The 19,980-nt window shown below is 46.0% G+C and overlaps 2 protein-coding genes across 11 annotated transcripts in view; both read left to right on the top strand.

The window, feature by feature from the left end:
* The window catches only part of CACNA1A (calcium voltage-gated channel subunit alpha1 A), a 387,084-nt gene that overhangs the window by 200,725 nt on the left and 166,379 nt on the right, over positions 1 to 19,980 (top strand). The gene's annotated exons all lie outside the window — the stretch shown is intronic.
* On the top strand, positions 1,937 to 19,358 carry LOC122439391 (collectrin-like). Its single transcript, XM_043464450.1, has 3 exons — positions 1,937 to 2,059; positions 17,476 to 17,568; positions 18,196 to 19,358. The coding sequence occupies exons 1-3, from the start codon at positions 1,937 to 1,939 to the stop codon at positions 18,844 to 18,846; spliced, it is 867 nt and encodes a 288-aa protein (XP_043320385.1). The 3' UTR covers positions 18,847 to 19,358.

The following is a 19,980-nucleotide window of genomic DNA, read 5'->3' as shown; positions in this document are numbered from 1 at the left end:
CCCATATTATTATATATGTCTTCATAAATAAAATTCTGCTTATATTATACCATGGTGATTAAGACCATGGGCTTTGGAATTGGAACAGATTTAAAACCCAACCCCGTTGTTTCCAAGTTGTGTGGCCTTCAGCAAGGGACTGTCTCTCTCTGAATGTTAGCTTCTTCAAATGAAAAACAGGAGTAATGATACTCCCTCCCATGTAGAGTTGTTTTTAAAGGTTTAACGTGTTGATGTCTGACACATGGTGCATTGAGTGTATGTATGGTATTTACTAGTGGATGGTCTGAAGAAAGAGGAAGGGATATGATGCTTTTTTGGACCTCAGCTTCCTCATCTGTGAAATGGGAATAATGATTGTACCTACCTATCAGGTAGGATTCAATGAGATAATACTTGTAAAACACTTAGAAACTGGCAGAGAGTAAGTGCTCAATATTAGCTATTATAAGACTAATAACTATAATTATAATGATAATAATAATTATTACTACTGCTCCAGGCCCAATTCCACAGACTAGCAAGTTAACTATAGAGAACATTTGCTTTTATTAGTTGGGGACCCAAATTCCAACCTCTTCTTCCAATCTGGGGAGAACCCCCCTCTGTGTATCATACTGCTGAACCACGGGACCTCATACTCACAAGTTGAAGGTTGAAGCGGGGCGATGTCTTCCTCTCTCCACCCCTTGGTAGTCAAGGCATGTGAGTTAACCTCAGCCAGTCCCAAGCTTCCTCACTCAGGAATTTGAAAATAGAGTCAATGCTTCCTCAGTGGCTCAGTGGTAAAGAATCTGCCTGCTATGTAGGAGACACAGGTTTGATCCCTGGGTTGGGAAGACCCCTGGAGAAGGAAATGGCAACCCTCTCCAGTTTTCTTGCCTGGAGAATCCCATGGACAGAGGAACCTGGCATGTTCCAGTCCTGTAGTCCATATGGTCGCAAAACAAGTTGGACACGACTTAGCGACTAAACCGCTGACTCAACCATGAAGGATGGTTCTGGATTCCTTCATGGCAGCCTGCTTTAGTGAGGGTCAGCCTGGCTGCATTACTCCTGCCAATTGTCCAAGCCCCCCTCCTCTGGCCTCTTGATAATTATCATCTGAGCTTCGTAAAAACCCCTTTTGTGCCTAAGACATCTGGTCAGTTTCTAGGTTTTGCAACCCAGAACCCAAACCAACCTTGAGACAAGGATTTGAGGGCCAGTGGTTGGTTGTAGATGCCAGGAAAGAAGGAGAGGAGAGGGCTCAGATCGTGAAGACGAGGCAGCCAGTAGAACAGATTCACAGATCTCAAAATCAAAGTTGTGGTTGCCAAAGGGGATATGTCGAGGGAAGTGATAAATCAGGAAATTGGGATTGACATATACATACTGCTGTATATAAAATAGGTACCTAATAATGACCTACTGTATAGCCCAGGGACCGCTACTCAGCATTCTGTAATAACCTATATAGGGAAAGACTCTGAAAAAGAACATGTATGTATCTGTGGACTTCCCTGGTGGCTCAGTGGTAAAGAATCCACCTGCAGTGTAGGAGATGCAGGAGATGTGGGTTTGATCCCTGGGTCAGAAAGATCCCCTGGAGGAGGGCAGGGCAATCCACTCCAGTATTCTTGCCTGGAGAATCCCATGGACAGAGGAGTCCAGCGGGCTGCAGTCCATAAGGTCACACAGAGTCGGACACAACTGAAGCAACTTTGCTTGCACACGTGGGCAACTAGCTCTTGTTTAATCTCCCTGGAGAACACTGTGAGGCCAAGTGGAGCATGCCCCGCAGAGTCAGCCCACCAAAGAAGTCAGGGAGCTGGAATGTGGGAGGCCTTCTGGGCTGTGAGCTCTCTAGTTCTCCTGGCTCACTCTGCATCTGGGTTGAGCTCGCTTCTGCGGCCAGGAAGTCATAGATGTCCACAGTGAAGTGTGGCACACAGGCATGGCAGCCACGGTTTCCGCCTTGCTGGCCACACTCTCTTCGTCCTGCTGTAAATTGTCGCTCAACTGCTTACATCTCCTGGTGAAACGTTGGGAGAACCACTTCATCCATAAGGCTCACCCGGTTGGCCCCAAATAGGAAGTGAGAAAACAGGTGCTGCTCTGTAGGGAAGGGAGAAATGAGGGGTGGCTGAAAACCTGACCCTTGTTCTTTGGGGAGTTTTGGCTCCATCCATCTTCCTGAGACAGAGCACTCCCTTTCCTTCCTGGCCTGGGTCACAGGATTTCAGTGCAGAGAAAAACAGAGGCCAGCGTGAATTAAAGACATGGAAATTCAAAGCAGAAGAGTCCAACAGGATTCAGGTGGGATCCAGGACCCAGGATTGGGGATGAGTTAGCTGTGTTTTTTACTGACTTTGGCTGGCAACAATGAGAAGAATTTGTCCCAGGAAGGGAGAAATGAGCACTGGGAGGTGAGAATTGCATCAGCAGGGTAGCCTCTCCACCAGGGATGGCACAGCAACCTGTGTCTTCATGCCTGAAAAAGGAAGAAGTGTGGGTCCTCTGTGCCTATTGTGGCGTCTTATGTGGCCTAGAAACAGGGCAACATTTGAAGGCTGTATTAGGAGTGCATTCAGTGACATGTAACAGAAAATTAAAACTCGTGGAGGCTTAAACAAAGCAAACAATATTCATTCTTGTGTTACAAAATGTCTGGGTTGGGTACTGGTTCGCATTGGTTGGCATCTCTAATGTGCCTAGCCTTTACCTCGTGGTTGCAGAATGGTTGCCAGAGCTCCTAGCATCATGTCCACATTCAAGACAAGGGAAGAAGCAGGTTGGCAGTTTAGGTGAGACTCAGCTGTGTGCTTTACCTGGTCTCATTTGAGCTCATTCAAGCCTCTGTGGTCAACTGTGGGGCAGCTGGGTGGCTCTCCTGTTTAGGTGCGGGCTGGTTGTAGGGTGATCTTGGCTGGGACCACTATGCTCTGTTCTACATGGTCTGGTCCTCCCACAGGCTAGCTTGAGCTTGTTCACACGGAAGAAGCAGGGTCCTAGGAGAAATAGGAAGCACATGGGGTCTCTGGAGGGCTAGTCTAAGGAATGGACACCCTCAATTTGGCCACTGTTGGTCAAAACAAACAGTGAGATTAGTCCAGATTCAAGGGGTGGGGAGCGGGGGGAGGTTGGGGGAAGAAGTAATACATAATATCACAAAGGGTACGTATCCAAGAATTTACTTACTAGGGCCTTTGTGGCCCCAATTCCTGTCCCCTGAGGCCTTCTGCCCCCTTCCTTTTCATTCCTGACTCTTAGCAAGAAATGAGGATGAGGCATTATTATTACCATGTCAGTCTCCTTTACAGTGTCAAGGAGAGAATATGCCAGCTAAGGTTGTGCTCAGAGTCCAGGGCCCGTCATACAGTCACCTGGGAATTAAAGGTGGGGAAGATTACAAGCCTCTTCACATTCCTTCCGCTCTTATCAAATCTCAACTTGGTATCTGAGTTCTGAGCCCTCATGGGTGGTTAAAGCAAGATAAAAGATTTCTTGCCTGCCATGATGACCCGGCATAGTTCACAGTCATGCAGCCCAGCTCCCTATGTCAACAGGGGCTTTTGACTTCATTTTTCGTTTTAAATGTCACTCACTGCTGATTGTAGCTGGATGGAAAACTTATTCTGACTCTGTCAGCTCAGAGGGACAGAGGCCAGGCTGGTGAGCATCTGCTTGGAGACCTTTTTGTCCATCCCAACACTTCCTTTTGGTTTCTGCCTTCTTTTTTGTTAACTACCCCACCTCTCTTTCCTCTTGCAATTCCAGCTTTATGAGAAGTCAGGCCAGTGCGGGAGATCAAACTCAGAGAAAGGAAATTGGCATTAATTGAGCATCAGCTGTGTGCCAGGCCTTTTACTTACCTTATCACCTTCAAGCCTTCCTCCAACTCCATAAGTATTATCACAGGTGAGGAAAACTAGACTCAAGAGAGGCCAAGTCACATGTCCAAAGTCACACAGATCAGAGGTCCTAGAGCCAGGATTTTGAGTGCAGATCCACCCCATTGCAGAGCCAGGCTTCTTTATGTCCACTGCCGCCTGTTAGAGGGAGAAAATAAGGAAAGGAATGCCAGCCTCCTCTATCAGCTGTACCTGCCCAGTCACCCCAGGACCTTTGCACATGCTATTGCCTATGTCTGGAATATGTTGTCTTCTCTGTGGCTGGTTACTTCTTACTCAAACATGATATTCCAAAGGGGATGGTGGGACAATTTGGGAGATTGGGATTGACATATATATACACTACCGTGTCTAAAATAGATAGCTAGTGGAAGCTGCTTATAGCACAGGGAGCTCAGCTTGGTGCCCTGTGATGACCTAGAGGGGTGGGGGTGGGGGAGGGGGGAGTGGGAGGTTCAAGAGGAAGGGGCTATGTGGATACATACAGCTGGTTCACTTCATTGTACGGCAGAGGCTAACACAACATTGTAAAGCAATTATATTCCAGTAAATAAAGTGCGTAATGTCCAGAGTGGCATGAGCCCTGACCAGTTAGAAGGGAGGCTCCCTTTTTGTGCCAAGTGTGGACCTTTTGTCTGCTGCATGATGGGGAGGTCCAGGAGACTTAGGAAGCAGCTGAGATGCTGGGGAGCACTCACAGGGCTCAGGGAAGTGCATATTAAGTGATATAAATCGTCTCTTCCTGGGACTTCCCCTGGTGATCCAGTGGTTAAGAACCTGCCTTCCAGTGCCAGGGACACAGGTTTGATCCCTGGTCAGGGAACTAAGATCCCACAAACCTCTGGGCAGCTAAACCTGTCTCTACAGCTACTGAGCTCCTGCGCTCTAGAGCCCACGTGCCACAGCTAGAGAAGCCCCCGAGTACCACGATTGGAGAAAGACCTGTGTAGCCAAAAACAAGATTGTCTCTTCCTTTAGAAAAACCTTCCTGGCCTCCCCACCTAATGTTCATCATCAGATCTCTTCTTTATGGGCATCTGGTGGTATCTGTGTGAAAACTCTCACCATTGTTTACTGGGTTAATCACATATCTTCTTCCTCTGGAGGACAAAGACTAGACCTAGAACCTAATACAGAACCTTAGAACGAGGCTCGGTGGACATCTATTGAATGAATAAGTGATTGAAGGAATGAATTTATAGCTGGTGTTAGAACCACACCTTTTTAAAAAGTTTATTTATTTTTAATTGGAGACTAATTGATTTACCATGTTCTGTTGGTTTCTACTGTACAACATGAATCAGCTACAAGTGTATCTGTATCCCTTCCCTCTTAAGCCTCCCTCCCACCACGCCTCACCCCACCCCTCTAAGTCATCACAGAGCGCGCCCTCAGCTCCCTGGGCTGTGTAGCTGCTTCCCTCTAGCTATCTGTTTTACACAGGGTCGTGTATACAGGTCAGTGCTACTCCCAATTTGTCCCACCCACTCCACTGTGTCCACAAGTCATTCTCTGTGTCTCTGTCTTTATTCCCGTCCTGCAGATAGGTTCATCCAGACCATTTTTCTCCATTTCATTGATCAGTTAGTCACTCAGTTGTGTCCGACTCTTTGGGACTCGTGCATTAGGCTCCTCTGTCCATGGAAGTCTCCAGGCAAGAATACTGGAGTGGGTTGCCATTATATATGTTTATATATGTTATTTGTTTTTCTCTTTCTGATTTACTTCATTCTGTATAACAGAACCTAGGTTCATCTACTTTACTACAACTGACTCAAATTCGTTTCCTTTTATGACTGAGTAATATCCCATTGTCTTCCATGATGGTTCAGCAGGGAAAGAATCTGCCTGCAGTGCAGGAGACACAGAAGACTCAGATTCCATCTCTTGGTCAGGAAGATAACCTGAAGAAGGAAATGGCAACCAGTTCCAGTATTCTTGCCTGGAGAATCCCATGGACGGAGGAGTCCTGCGGGCTATGGTCCACAGGGTCGCAAAGAGCTGGACACGGCTGAAGCGACTTAGCATGCACAGTGTGTTTTCTATATACCAGGGGCTTGTCCAGACCCTTTACATAGATCCACTCATAGGTGCCTCATGGTGATTCTGAAGTTGGGGCCATTAGTATCCCTATTTGTGCATGAGACCCCAGGGATGAGGTTAATGATCTGACCTGCACCCCTCAATCAGGTCAAGGTCGATCTCAGCCCAACTCAGGCCCTGATCCAAGGCTCTGGGTACAAGCTGGTTTTCACGTCTCTAGGAGTCCATCTTCTTCAGCTGATGTAGGATGTACTGAACTGAGTATGACTCTGACAAAAGAATGCTAATCATTGTTGCCCAAACCAGCCATCCTCTCCATCTCGGTTAAGACAGCTTCATTATTCCAGGTGCTGGGGCCCCAAACCTCAGGGTCTTTCTCTTGTCTCTTTTTTCCCAATCCCCTGTGGCACACATGCTCAGTCACGTCCAACTCTTTGTGACCCCATGGACGGGCTCCACAGTCCATGGGATTCTCCAGGCAAGAATACTGGAGTGGGTTGCCATTCCCTTCTCCAGGGGATCTTTCTGACCCCGGGATTGAACCTGAGTCTCCTGCGTTGGCAGGCAGACTTTACCATTTGAGCCATTGGGGAAGCCCATTAACAAATCGTGTTGGCTTCTGCTTCAGCATCTACCCAGAAATCTACCTGCTTCCACCATCTTCACAGCCCCACTCTGGTTGTGCCCCCATATCCTGGTCTGCTAGTGTCCCTGTTCACCCTTTCCCCCATCATCTATTCCTTTCCCACCCACCATAGGAGCCAGAGGGCGCCTCTGAGTTCCTGAGTCAGTCCATGTCCCTCCTCTGCTCAGAACCCTCTGTGACTCCCACCTTCCTCAGAGTAAAAGCCTAAGTTGTCCTCATAACCCACAAGGTTCTGCATCCTCTGCCGCATCCTTTCCCCACCTTCACCTCCCCCTGCTGTCCTCACTCACTCACCCAGTTCTAGCCACATCGGCCTCAGGGCCTTTGCACGAGCTGTTGCCTCTCTCTGGTCTCCACATGACTCCTCGTTTCCTCTGGGTCTTTGCTTAAATGTCCTATGACACTGTAACCATCCCACCACTCTTTTGATACTCCCTCTCCGCCTTCTCCATCTTATTGCTCTAATTGGGTGGCAGGATGCCCAATCCTGCCTGATACTCCAAGGCACTCGCCTTCCTCCACCTGCACACCCTGTTCTGTCTCCTCCTGACCAGCTTGCCTCACTGTTCTTCCTTTCTTTAAAAATTTTACTTACAGTAAAGTACATAACAAAATTTACCGTTGTAACCATTTAAAAAGTTTTTATTGAAGTATAGGTCACTTACAATATCTTATTAGTCTCAAGTGTACAGCGTGGGGATTCAGAACGTGTGTGTGTGTGTGTGTGTGTGTGTGTGTGTAGGCTTCCTAGGTAGTGGTAAAGACTCCACAGCAGGAGAGGCAAGAGACTCAGGGTCAATCCCTGGGTTGGGATGATTCCTTGGAGTAGAAAATGGCAACCTATTACAATATTCTTTACCAGCTGAGCCACAAGGGAGGCCTTGCCTTGGAAATCTCATGGACAGTGGAGCCTGGTGGGCTACAGTCCATGGGGTCTCAAAAGAGTCGGACATGACTTAGTGACTAAACAACATCTATAGTCTTTTTCAGGTTCTTTTGATAGGTTATTACAAAATATTGAGTAGAATTCCCTGTGCTATACAGTAGGTCCTCATTGGGATACGATTTTATACATCATATTATATATATGTTAATACTTACCTCCTAATTTATCCTCCTTCCAACCCCTTTTCCCTTTTAGTAGCCATAAGTTTGTTTTCTATGTCTATGAGTCTCTTCCTGTTTTAGATTCCTCATATATGCAATATCATATGATATTTGCCTTTCTCTGTCTGGCTTACTTCACTTAGTATGATAATCTCATTTTAACCATTTTTAAGTGTACATTAAAGTTCAGTGGCATTAAGAATATGCACATTGTCATGCAACCACCACCACCATCCATCCCCAGAACTTTGTCGTTTTCCCAAACTGAAACTCTGTCCTCATTAACGCTAACTCCCCATTTCCCCTCCCCCCAGCCCCTGGCAACCCCCATTCTACCTTCTATGTTGTGAATTTGATGCCTTTAGGGACCTCATATGAGTGGAATAATACAGCATTTGTCCTTTTTTTGACTGGCTTATTTCACTGAGGGTAATGTCCTCGAGGTTCATCCATGTTATAGCGTGTGTCATAAAGGTTTTCCTTCTTAAGGCAGAATAATATCCCATTGTGTGGATGGACCACATTTTACTTATCCTGTCATCCATTAATGGACACTTGGGTTGCTTCCACCTCTTGGCTATTGCAAATAATGCTGCAATGCACATTGGTTGTGCAAGGATCTATTTAAGCCCCAGCTTTCAGTACTTTTGGGTATATACCCAGAAGTAAAATTGCTGGATCATTGTTCTTCCATAAAAAAAAAAAAAAATCAAGATTTTTACTCCCTGGGGCCCTAGAGGTCTCATTAGCTAAAGCTTTTCTCCGACGTATTGAAACTAGAAATGGGGTGAGGGGTACAGTGTTGGGGGAGGGGAAGCGACAGCTCTTGTGTCAGCTTTTTTTTTAACGGTCCAGGAGGAAGACCTGTGAAATCTCTCCCACCTCACCCGCTCCAGTATCTCAAAATACCCGCCCTGCTTTAGGAAATGGCGGTAGCATCAGGAAGGCAGCGTGTGGCATCTGAGACACAATATCGAAAGTGGCTGGGAGCCCAGAGAGAAACCAGGACAGACGTGCTGGGGACACGGGCTGGAGATGGAGCTAATTTTAGTGGCTGAAGAGGCTGCGGGCAGAGACGGCTTGTGTGCGCGCGCGTGCACGCACGGCACACTCACGCAGCATCAGGGGCCTCGTGGGGGAGGAGCTGCTGAAGAAGCTCGCTTGGGGAAACTGAAGTCACAAATAGGGGGCCGAGACCCAGCACACGTGGGTGGTAAGGAAGGCCCAAGGTGTGCACCCCAGGATCACGGCGATGGGAGCTGTTAGTGGACACATGGAATGGAGGCGATTGCATTTCTGGAGACTTCCTGCATGAGGCACTTTTCACTCACATCATCCTCATGGTCACTCTTTTCTTCCCCCAATATTTATTTATTTATTTGGTTGCACTAGGTCTTGGTTGTGACATGTGGGATGTAGTTCCCCGAGCAGGGGTCAAACCAAGGCCCCCTGCATTGGGGGCACAGAGTCTTAGCCACCAGACCACCAAGGAAGTCCCATGATGGTCATTCTGTGAGAAAGACACTCTTATTATCTTGAATTTGTGATCAGGGAAACTGAGGCACTGGGCTAAATAACTTCCTCCATAAAAAGCAGGGGATGGACCAAGAGGAGAAGGGGAGATACGGGGTCAGGGAGAAACCAAGCCATCTGAGCCAGCAGGCCCGCAGGGCGTCCTAATGAGCTATGACATCGCTAAGGATGGTCAGATTGAAGGGAAAATTTGAGGTGACTGAGCTCTTAGGATGGAGGTGGTGGAAATTCTGGCTCTTCCACTCACGGGCTGTGGGGCTCTCTCTGACCCTCCGTTCTCATCCGTGAAATGTGATGGTGCCACCTGTTTCCCAGCGTTGTTGTGAGGATGTAATATGCCCAGCAGGGCACCTGCTCTGGGCAAAATTCTCTGTAAATGGTAGTCATGGGAATGGTATTAGCAGGTAAAGGAAAAATCCTCTATTAATTCAAAAATCACTGAGTTCCTACTATGTGCCAGGCCCTGAGGATACAGTGGTCAGTAAGACAGACATTGTTCCTGCCCTAGGGAACTTCAGTCTGGCCACACTGCACTCACTCACCAACCTAAAAATTGTCTTTAATTGTGGTAAGAATAACAACAGGCACTTAGTATGAACCAGGCACTGTTTTGAGCCCTTTTTAAGTGAAGTCGCTCAGTCGGGTCCAACTCTTTGCGACCCCGTGGACTGTAGCCTACCAGGCTCCGCCGTCCATGGGATTTTCCAGGCAAGAGTACTGGAGTGGGTTGCCATTTCCTTCTCCAGGAGATCTTCCTGACCCAGGGATTGAACCCGTATCTCCCGCATTGTAGGCAGACGCTTTACCATCTGAGCCAGAGCCCTTTTCAAATATTAGCTTATTTCCTCTGTGACAACATAGAGGGGTGGGATGGGGTGGCAGGTGGGAGGGAGGTTCAAGGGAGAGGGGACATGTGTATATTTGTGGCTGATTTGTGTTGTATGGCAGAAACCAACACAACATTGTAAAGCAGCTGTCCTCCAGTTATTTAAAAAAATGAATGAAAATAAAAATAACTCACTTAATCTTCACAAAGTTTGTGTAAAGTAAGAGCTGTTATTATCCACATTTTATTTGTGAGGAAAGTGGGGCACAGAGAGGTTAAGTAACTTGCCCAAAGTCACACAACTAGTGACCCACACCCAGGAGAGTGGTTGCAGCATCATGTTCTTTACAACTGTATTTTCCTGCCCCTCCGATAGAATTAATCTTTAGTCACATTGAGCTATTGCTGTGTGCTGTGCCCTTCACACACATCTCATTAGACCCTCTCAACAATCCAGTGTGGCTGGTTCTTAGGGATTCCCATTTTACAGAGAGGGAAACTGAAGCACAGAGGCGTTGAATAATTTGCTCATCTTACAGCTGAGCACTCTGGATTTGTAAGTTAGGTGTGCCTCAGACCCTGCATCTGAGGCTTCTATGGCTCCTAGAGGGAAGGCTTTTATAGGTGCGTTTATTCCATTTTCTCCGCCTCTGAACAAAGATAAACACCCCGAGTCCCTTCACCATAAACTGTGGGATGTAATTATTTAATGGAAGGTAAATGCTTTAGAGATGGAAATTGCTGTGCTTTTTTCCTTAGGCATTGTTGCCGGCATACTAATGCAACACAATGTGTCTTTTTTCTGTCAGGCATTTTAGACAAATTCTATTTGCCTCAAAATATTTTACCAGAGAAAATAGCAAATAGGGAAAGAAATTCAGAGACACAGAGAGAGGAAACCATTCTCTTGGGTTTAAATAAAACAGCCGAGAAGTTAAGAATGTGGTTCTCAAGTTAGGGAGAAGCTACTTTTCAGCTTACTTCCTCCCTGCAAGGGAGATGCTGGTTCCTTTGTGTGTCTCAGTTTACTATTTGTCCAGTGAGCAGGATAACTGGACCTGCTTCTCACCGGTTTACCAATTCCCTGTCTAGCTGGATCTAGTCTGCTTTTAACCATGCCCTTTGTTTTTAATTCCGTGTATTAAAATGTTCACTTCTGTGAGTTACATCTGGTCCTTTTCAACCTACTTCATCTTTTGAATTAATAGTAAGCTTGTTTCCCTATGGCAGGGTTTCTCAACCTAGGCACTACTGATATTTTGGACTAGATGGTACTTTACTCTGAGGGGCCATCCTGTGCACTGCCCGGGGTTCCCAACTCCCAGGATAAAGTGCGCAATAAATGTAATGCACTTGAATCATCCTGAAACCATCTCCCTGCCCCAGTCCGTGGAAGAATCACCTTCCACGAAAGTAGTCCCTGGTGCCAAAAAGGGTGGGGATTGTTTCTGTAGGTGTTTAGCGACATCCTTGTATCTCTCCACCAATAAATGCCAGTGATGTCCCCACCCCCGCAGTGGCAACCAAAAATGTCTTCAGAAATTGCCAAATGTCCCGTGAAGGGTAATTCTGATTGCCCCTTGAGAATCGCTCTATAGGTACTTTCAAGCTCACATCTTATATTTCCTTAAACATAACATGCAAAGAATCAGCTTATCATCAGTGACTGATAACTTAGGTATTTAAATTATTTTTGGCTCTTTTCCTGCTGTCCCTTGCTTCCTTGGGTGTCTTATTTATTTATTTTTCTGTTCATAATTTTATTTATTTTTGGCTGCACTGGGTTTCCTGATTTTGTGTGGGCTTCCTCTAGTTGTGGTGAGCAGGGGCTACGCTTTGTTGCGTTATGCTGTGTGCTGGCTTCTCTTTGCAGTGGCTTCCTTGTTGCAGAGCACGGGCTCTAGGCGTGCAGGCTTCAGTACTTGTGGCACATGGGCTTAGTTCCTCTGTGGCATGTGCCGTCTTCCCAGACCAGAGATCGAACCCATGTCCCCTGCATTGGCAGGCAGATTCTTATCCACTGCACTACCTGGGAAGTCTCCAAGTGTTTTATTATTCTTGATTGTGACATGCTCATTTTCTTTGGGACGTTGTTGGAGGGAATTCTTTGAGGCCTGAGATAAAGATAAAAATACCTTTCCTGGACGTTTTGCACTTATTTCATCCGGATGCCTGGGGCGCTCCCATTAAACTTTTGGACCACCCAAGTGTTGAGAATTTAGGACGCTGGTGTTTGCAAAGGCCAGCTTATGATTGTTATTTTTTAAAGACCTTTAACTTTTATTCTCCTTCTGTGCTAAGTGTGAAAGTAACTTTCCTAAAATGCTTTTGAAATGGGAGGATGGAATAAATTTACTCCAGATTTCTTACCCTGAAACGGTAGCACCTTGGGGTCCTGTCCTAATTTCAGGGTGCTCCTTTTGTGTGTGTTCAGTCGCTCAGTTGTTCCAACTCTTTGTGGCCTCATGGACTGTGGACCACAAGTTGTAGGCCACCAAATTCCTTTGTCCATGGGATTTCTCAGGCAAGAGTACTGGAGTGGTTTACCATGCCCTCCTCCAGAGGATCTTCCTGACCCAGGGATGGAACCTGAGTCTCCTGTGTCTCCAGCATTGGCAGATGGATTCTTTACCACTAGCGCCCCCTAAAAGGCTCTCTGTCTTAGGTGGGTCCTGGGCTTTTTGCCTTCTACCCCTGTTCACCAGGAAGCCATGAAAATTCAATCAGCAGTTCTCTGAGATAAGCAGATGCCCTCAGAGCAAGTGAGGTGATGCTCACCTCACTTGATGCTCTGCCCTTTGATGCTCTGCCTACCTTGTGGAGGTCTCTGATTTCACTAAATATGGAACTGATAACTACCTACTAAATAATTACCTACTAAATTGTCCAGACTTGAGTGCTTCAACAGGAGGGCCTTAGGATTTTATGCAGAATTCATAGTTGTTTTTGGCAGGAGGGTCAGTCCGATTACCCAGGCTGCTGTGTTACCAAAACAGAAGTCTGTCGTGTGGATTATATAAAATAGCAGGGTATCTGGTGCAGTGCTTGATGTGTTGGCTGTTTGTATTGTTACTGAGGATAGTGTGAAAAGGAATGAAGAATAGTAAGGTCTTGGTTAGGGGCATTCCCTGATTGGCAGGGAGAGGGGCTGTGGGGTGGAAGAGTCAGAGAGTGCAATACAGATCCCCTTGGATGATATTTCAGATTTTAGCCAATGACGGACAAGAGCCCCATTTATTTCTTGGAGTAGCTTTGAGTACCCAAAATGCTGCATTCTTCCAGTTGAAGTGTCTGAAAGAAAATTTTCTCTGGGGTTCAATCCTGGCTCATGCAGCATTGGCTGCTCCATTTTATGTCCTCGCTCTGAGATACACAACACACACACACACACCCATCAACTTAATCCATGAGCTGAGAGCTGCTCCTTGTCCCCATTCCAGGCCAGAAGTTAAAAAAGAAACAAACCCACTCACCTTCCATCACATATTCTGCCATGAAAGAACTCCACATCCTTTGTATCTTGCCCTCTATCTTCTGAGCTACTTGTAGACAGGGACCAGTTTGGTCTATTTCTAGAATTCACGAAAGCTCTATGCCAGGCAAACAGGCAGAACTTCTAAAATGTGTCAACTGGCATTGCTTTCTCTCGAGATGCAACTAGAACAGAAATCTCATTGCTCTGAAGCATCCTTAAGATTATAAGACCATGTGTGATGGGTCCCTAAGACCACCTTCAGGTTTGATGATTTGTTAGAAGGACTCACAGGACCCAGAAAAGCTGTGATACTCATGGTTAGTTTATTACAGGGAAAGGAAAGTTCATTACAGCTGAAAATCTGCAAAGCAAAAGGTGCCTAGGGCAGAAGCTTGGAGAGACCAGACACAAGCTTCCAGTCTTCCCCTCCCAGTGGAATCATGAAACAGTGCTCAATTCTCCATCATCAGTGTGTGACAACAGGCATGAGGTATTGCCAGCCACAGACAGTGCTTCGTGCTGTCCTTGGTGTCTAGAGGTTCTCTTGGGATTCAGTCACATAGACACGGAGCACCCATGTGACTGACTTTAACTGCTTAGTTGCCAGCAGTTCCAGAGATCATACATGGCATAGCCCAGGATCCAGGTGAACACTAATAAGCATTCACCATAAATCACATTGTTATGATTTATAAATAAATTTATATTTATACCAAGACCCCCAGTATAAAAAGATACTCTCACCAACAGGATATTCCAGGGGTCCAGAGATTATTTCCCAAGATTCAATCAAGAGGCAGTCATTTCTTTGGAATATGCATGGTTCAGACATCCCCAACCCTGCTGAGTTAACCTTTTACTTCACAAAATAGAAATCTAACTTAGGCGTTCTCCTCGTAAAGTCCTTCCAAGGTGATCCATTGTTCTTAGCAGGGCATTTGAGATCTAGTGTCATCTGGCCTTTGCCTATCTCACCTGGGTCATCTCTTCTCTCTGACTACATTGACCTTCTTTTTTTCTTTTTCTTTTTGGCTGCACTGGGTGTTCATTGCTACATGTGTTCTCTAGTTGCAGCAGGCGGGGGCTGCTCTTCATTGCGGTGCTCAGGCTTCTCATTGTGGTGGCTTCTCTTGTTGTGGAGCATGAGCTCTAGGCACACGGGCTTCAGTAGTTGTGGCTCTTGGGCTCTAGTGCATAGGCTCTATAGTTGTGGCACTTGGGCTTAGTTGCCCCAAGGCATGTGGAATCTTCCCATACTAGGGATCAAACTTGAGTGCCCGGCACTAGCAGGCAGATTCTTAACCACTGGGCCACCACCAGGGAAGTCCTTGACCTTCTTTAAGATCCTCTAGCACCCTGTGCTTTCTGTCACCGGGCAGCCTCAGTAGTGGTTATCCTTTTTCTTGAAATGTTCTTTCACTCTTGGCCTTCAGATCTCAGAATAGGCACCATTTCCTCCAAAAATCTTTTGCTGAAGCTTCAAGTCTGAATTAAGAAACTTCCCTATCCTCTGAGAGTGCCCTTGTTCTGTTATATCAGCCTTGAGATTTTTACAGTCTACTTTCCCCCGTCTAGACCGTGAGGTCTGTGAGAGCAGAACCCTTCCTGTTAAGTTCATTGTCACATCTCCAATGCCTGGAACATCTTAAGTGTATAATCAATATTTGTTATATTATGTGGTAAAGCTATGTTGCTATAATAAGAGACCTCAAAAAAAAAAAAAAATCAGGGCCTGAAAACAATAAAGAATTTTATTTCTCCCTCCCATAATGGCTTCAAGATGAGTGCTGCATGTTGGCAGAGGAGCTCTGTTCCAAAAGTCATTCAGGGATCCAGGTTCCTGGACGCCTTCCTGCTGCCAGAGGGGTTGGCATCATTTGCACAATCAAAACCAACTGGCCTTATGAAGGAAGAAGAGGGAACAGAGAGGCTATCCTGGTCTCTTAAATCTTAGACTAGGAAGTAGCATGGTACTTGTGCTCACACACCATTGGTGGAAATGGTAATGTGATCACACCTAGCTGCTGAGGATGCTGGGAAATGTAGTTTTGCTGGGAAGCCAAGGGCCCAGCTAAAATTCCATTACTGTAGAAGATAGCAAGGGGGAGGATGGATTTTGGTGGGCATCTGATGGTTAACGCCCTATTTACTGAATCAAATTGTCAAAAAGGATCTATCTGATAGGAAGACACATCAAAGTAAGTGGACAAAATTGAGGGCATATTGCCTCATCTTTCTCTGCTTATATTTGTTTCCTAGGGCTGCATTCTGCCCTGGTGGCTCAGACAATAAAGCATCCGCCTATAATGCAGGAGACCCAGGTTCGATCCCTGAGTCAGGAAGATCCCCTGGAGAAGGAAATGGCAACCCACTCCAGTACTCTTGCCTGGAAAATCCCATGGACGAAGGAGTGTGGCGGGCTACAGTCCATGGGGTCGCAAAGAGTTGGACATGACTGAGCGACTTCACTTTACTTTACTTTAGGGCTGTATTACAAAGTACCACAAACTCAGTGGCCTAAAACAACAAAAATTTATTTTCTCACAGTTCTGGAGGCTGTGAGAAACCAAGGTTTTGGCAGGGCTGTGCTTCCTCTGAAGGCTCTAGGGGAGAATCCATTCCCTGTCTCTTCCAGCATCTGGTAGCTATAAATGTTGCTTGGCTTGTGACCACATCAGTCCAGTCTCTATCTCTGGGTCACATGTCTTCCTCCTCTTCTCTCTCAAAACTCCCTCTTCCTCCCTCTTATAAGGATGCATATGACTGCAGTTAGGGTCCACCCAGATAGTTTTCCAATAAGCCCTTCCTCTTATTTAAGCCCTTCCTCCCTCTTAAATCATCAGGGCTTCCCAGTTGGCTCAGTGGTAAAGAATCTACCTGCCAGGCAAGAGATGCAGATTCGATCCCTAGGTCAGGAAGATCCCCTGGAGAAGGAAGTGGTAGCCCACTCCAGTATTCTTGCCTGGATAATCCTATGGACAGAGGAACCTGGCGGGCTACAGTCCTTTGGATCGCAAGAGTCAAGACACAACACAGGGATGGGGAATACGTGTAAATCTATGGCTGATTCATATCAATGTATGACAAAACCCACTGAAATGTTGTGAAGTAATTAGCCTCCAACTAATAAAAAAAAAAAAAAGAAAAAAGAAAGACACAACACAACTTAGCGACTAAACAACTCAAATCCATAATTTAATTACACCTGAAAAGACCTTTTTTCCAAATAATGTTAATTCACAGGTTCCAGGGATTAGGACATGGACCTACCTTTGGTGGAGGGGGGTCTGGGCTGGGGCACACCTAAGCCCAGCACACCTGCAGTGCAAATTCAACTTCAGACCTCCAAGGGTCATCTTGCATTTAATACCTGGGGCATGCTACCCCCAGCCCAGAGGCTTCGTTCCACTTGTGACATGCCAGTCTGTTCTATGGACTTTACATACATCAACTGATTTCACAGTTTCTGTGGAAGAAACCACAGCAAAATCGAGGCACAGAGGGGTGAAGTAACTCCCCCAAGAACGCACAGTAAGTGGCAAAGCCAAGATTCAAACCTGTGTGATGTGACTATAGATGTGTGCTTGAACCACGTAATCAGTGTTGTCCCAAATACTTTTTGAGTTTCCACTGTGCTAAGTGCCAGGAAGAAAAAGAACAGGCGGCCAGGAGAGCCCATGACAGACCTGGGGATGGGACTTTGCACCTTGATCATAGATGGCCTGGATCTTGTTTAACTTCTTGGGCTAAATTTATCGGAGAAACCCACACCAGTTCGCCTCAAGAAAGCCAGGCATTTGCATGCAGAGCTGAACAGGAGCAGAGACACTGCTGCTGGTTGATTGAAAGCTGCCTCCCTCCCTCTACAGCGCGCTCAGGTGGACTATTCCATTCTGGGAGCCAGACACTCCCACTCTCAGCTCCTGGCCACTCTCTCCTGCTGTCGCCGCAGCTGCTGGGCATGCAGAAACCCAGGCGTGACAGCTTTTTCTCCCTGTTCCTGCCCAGTGGAGTGGAAACCCCCCGGGACCTGGACACCAAGCGTGTACGGCGGCAGAGAGCCACACAGTTAATGCAACACTTCTCCTCCAGCCCTCCGGATGCAAGCTGACAGATTGGCAACTGGCTGACTGCCAGTCCAGCAAGTTCTTGGCAGTTGCTTTCTGACCTGGGCACATGACTGTTCCCTCCTGGAGCATCTGATTGCCTCCTGGAGGAGAGGGTGGTGGTCTCTTTTGAAAGACTGAGCTTGGAGGTGGTCGTCAAAGCTATCTTTGGAAACATTAGGGTTGTACTTGTTCAATTCAGACTCTGCTAGCCATATGTGGATTAAAATTTTCTTTTGCTATTTCCCAAGTTGTAGTAAAATATGCATGACATAAAATTTAACATTTTAATCATTTTTAAGTATACAATTCAGGGGCGCTCCGCCCACGTCCGACGAAGCCTGAAGTTCCCCCGCCCCCGGCCACACTCCCCGCGTCGGAGCCCGAAACTCTTCTCCGCCCAGCCCTCCACCTGCTCTTCACCCTGACCCTGACTATACCTCTGCTGCCATCGCTCCGGGCTCCCAGCCGCGACAACGAGCCTGCGCGGTAAGTTGGTCCCGCCTCTGGCCTCCGCCTGGACCCACCCTTCTTTGGCGCTGGACCATCTTTGTCCCACTCCTTAGAGCGTCAAAGCCACGCCCCCACGGACCATCCACGTTCACGATGCAGAAAATGCTTTTAAAGTGAGACTTAGTATCAGAACAGCCCTGGGAGATAAAGCATATGCCTGGGATACAAATGAAGAGTATCTCTTCAAAGCAATGGTGGCTTTCTCCATGAGAAAAGTTCCCAACAGAGAAACAACTGAAATTTCCCACGTCCTACTTTGCAATGTAACCCAGCGGGTGTCTTTCTGGTTTGTGGTTACCGATCCTTCAAGAAATCACACCCTTCCCGCCATTGAGGTACAGTCAGCCATCAGAATGAATCGAAACCGGATCAACAATGCCTTCTTTTTGAATGACCAGACTCTGGAATTTTTAAGAATTCCTTCCACTCTTGCACCACCTACTGACCCGTCTGTGCCCATCTGGATTATTATATTTGGTGTGATATTCTGCATCGTCCTTGTGGCGACCATGCTATTGATTTTATCAGGAATCCGGCAACATAGAAGGAAGAACAAAGGACCATCTGAAATGGAAGACACTGAAGATAAGTGTGAAAACGTGATCACAATTGAAAATGGCATCCCCTGTGATCCCCTGGACATGAAAGGAGGGCACATTAACGATGCTTTTGTGACAGAAGATGAACGGCTCACCCCTCTCTGAAGGGCTACTGTTTTGCTCCCCACCTGAAACTCAACACTTGTGTCTGTGTAACTGCTGAACATCACAATTTATCGAGGCAAGACTATGTATTTTGTTTTCATCTTTCTTCTTTTGTAAGAATTTTGAATGTGCGTGAAATGAAAAGGCAATGCCTTATACCCATGAAGACAATTGGAATCATAAGCTGCTGACTATTCAAAATATTCTAAAATATTTCCCTGACAACACAGTGTATAAGTGTAGTCATCTGGCATTTGCAGTTAGTGATTTTAAAAATATATTCGTATTTAAGCATTTCTAGTCATAAGGTCAGGCCAGCGTTCACACTTTTGAAGACCTAAGGAAAAAATAATTTTACAATGGAGAATGCCTATAATATGGTGTCTAAATCATTGAAAGTGGATCCTTTTAAATATCATATCACTCTGTATATGACTAGATAAGGAAGAATAACAATTACTGTAAATTGGATGGATAAAAATGGGAGTGTTGAAATACAAGGTGGAACTTGATCCTGTTATCATACCAACAATTGCTTATATATTTTTTCTATCAGTCTCTAATAGGGCAGCTCTGCAGTTTGTAAAAGTACAGTCTGTGCTAACTTAATAAAGTACTAATCATCTCTTTTTGATTAAAAAAAAAAAAAAGTATACAATTCAGTGGCATTAAATGCATTCATATTACTATGCAGCCATCACCACCATCCATTTCCAGAACTTTTTGATCTTCGTAAATTGAATTAAACAACTACTCCATGTCACCTTCCTGAGCCCCTGGCACTCACCATGCTACTTTATGTCTCTGCGAATTTGACTACTCTAGGGACCTCATGTAAGTGGAATCATGTAGTATATTCCTTTTTTAATCCAGGACATCTCACTTAGAATGTCCTCGTTTCATCCATGTTATTGCATATTGCGTAACTTCTTCCTTTTTGAGGTGAATAGGCTCTCATGATGGCTATACAACATCCTACCTATAATCAACAAGAATTGTACACTTACAAATGTGGTAAGAGGCTGTATCTCATGCTAAATATCGCATCATACTAAAATCAAATAATTTCTTAGAGCAAAAAAGAAAGACATGAGCCAGGCTGACGAGAGACTCATCTTCTAGTTGCAGATCTGT

The sequence above is a fragment of the Cervus canadensis genome, chromosome 4 (assembly GCF_019320065.1).
Source record: "Cervus canadensis isolate Bull #8, Minnesota chromosome 4, ASM1932006v1, whole genome shotgun sequence".
Lineage (NCBI taxonomy): Eukaryota > Metazoa > Chordata > Mammalia > Artiodactyla > Cervidae > Cervus > Cervus canadensis.
This window is presented reverse-complemented; position numbering and strand designations above follow the sequence as displayed.

Coding starts and splice junctions, on each gene's coding strand:
- LOC122439391 (XM_043464450.1), top strand. CDS start 1,937: ATGGCAGCCACGGTTTCCGCCTTGCTGGCCACACTCTCTTCGTCCTGC. Junction 2,060..17,475: donor TCATCCATAAGGCTCACCCG/GTTGGCCCCAAA, acceptor CTGTCGCCGCAG/CTGCTGGGCATGCAGAAACC. Junction 17,569..18,195: donor GGGACCTGGACACCAAGCGT/GTACGGCGGCAG, acceptor CCCACTCCTTAG/AGCGTCAAAGCCACGCCCCC.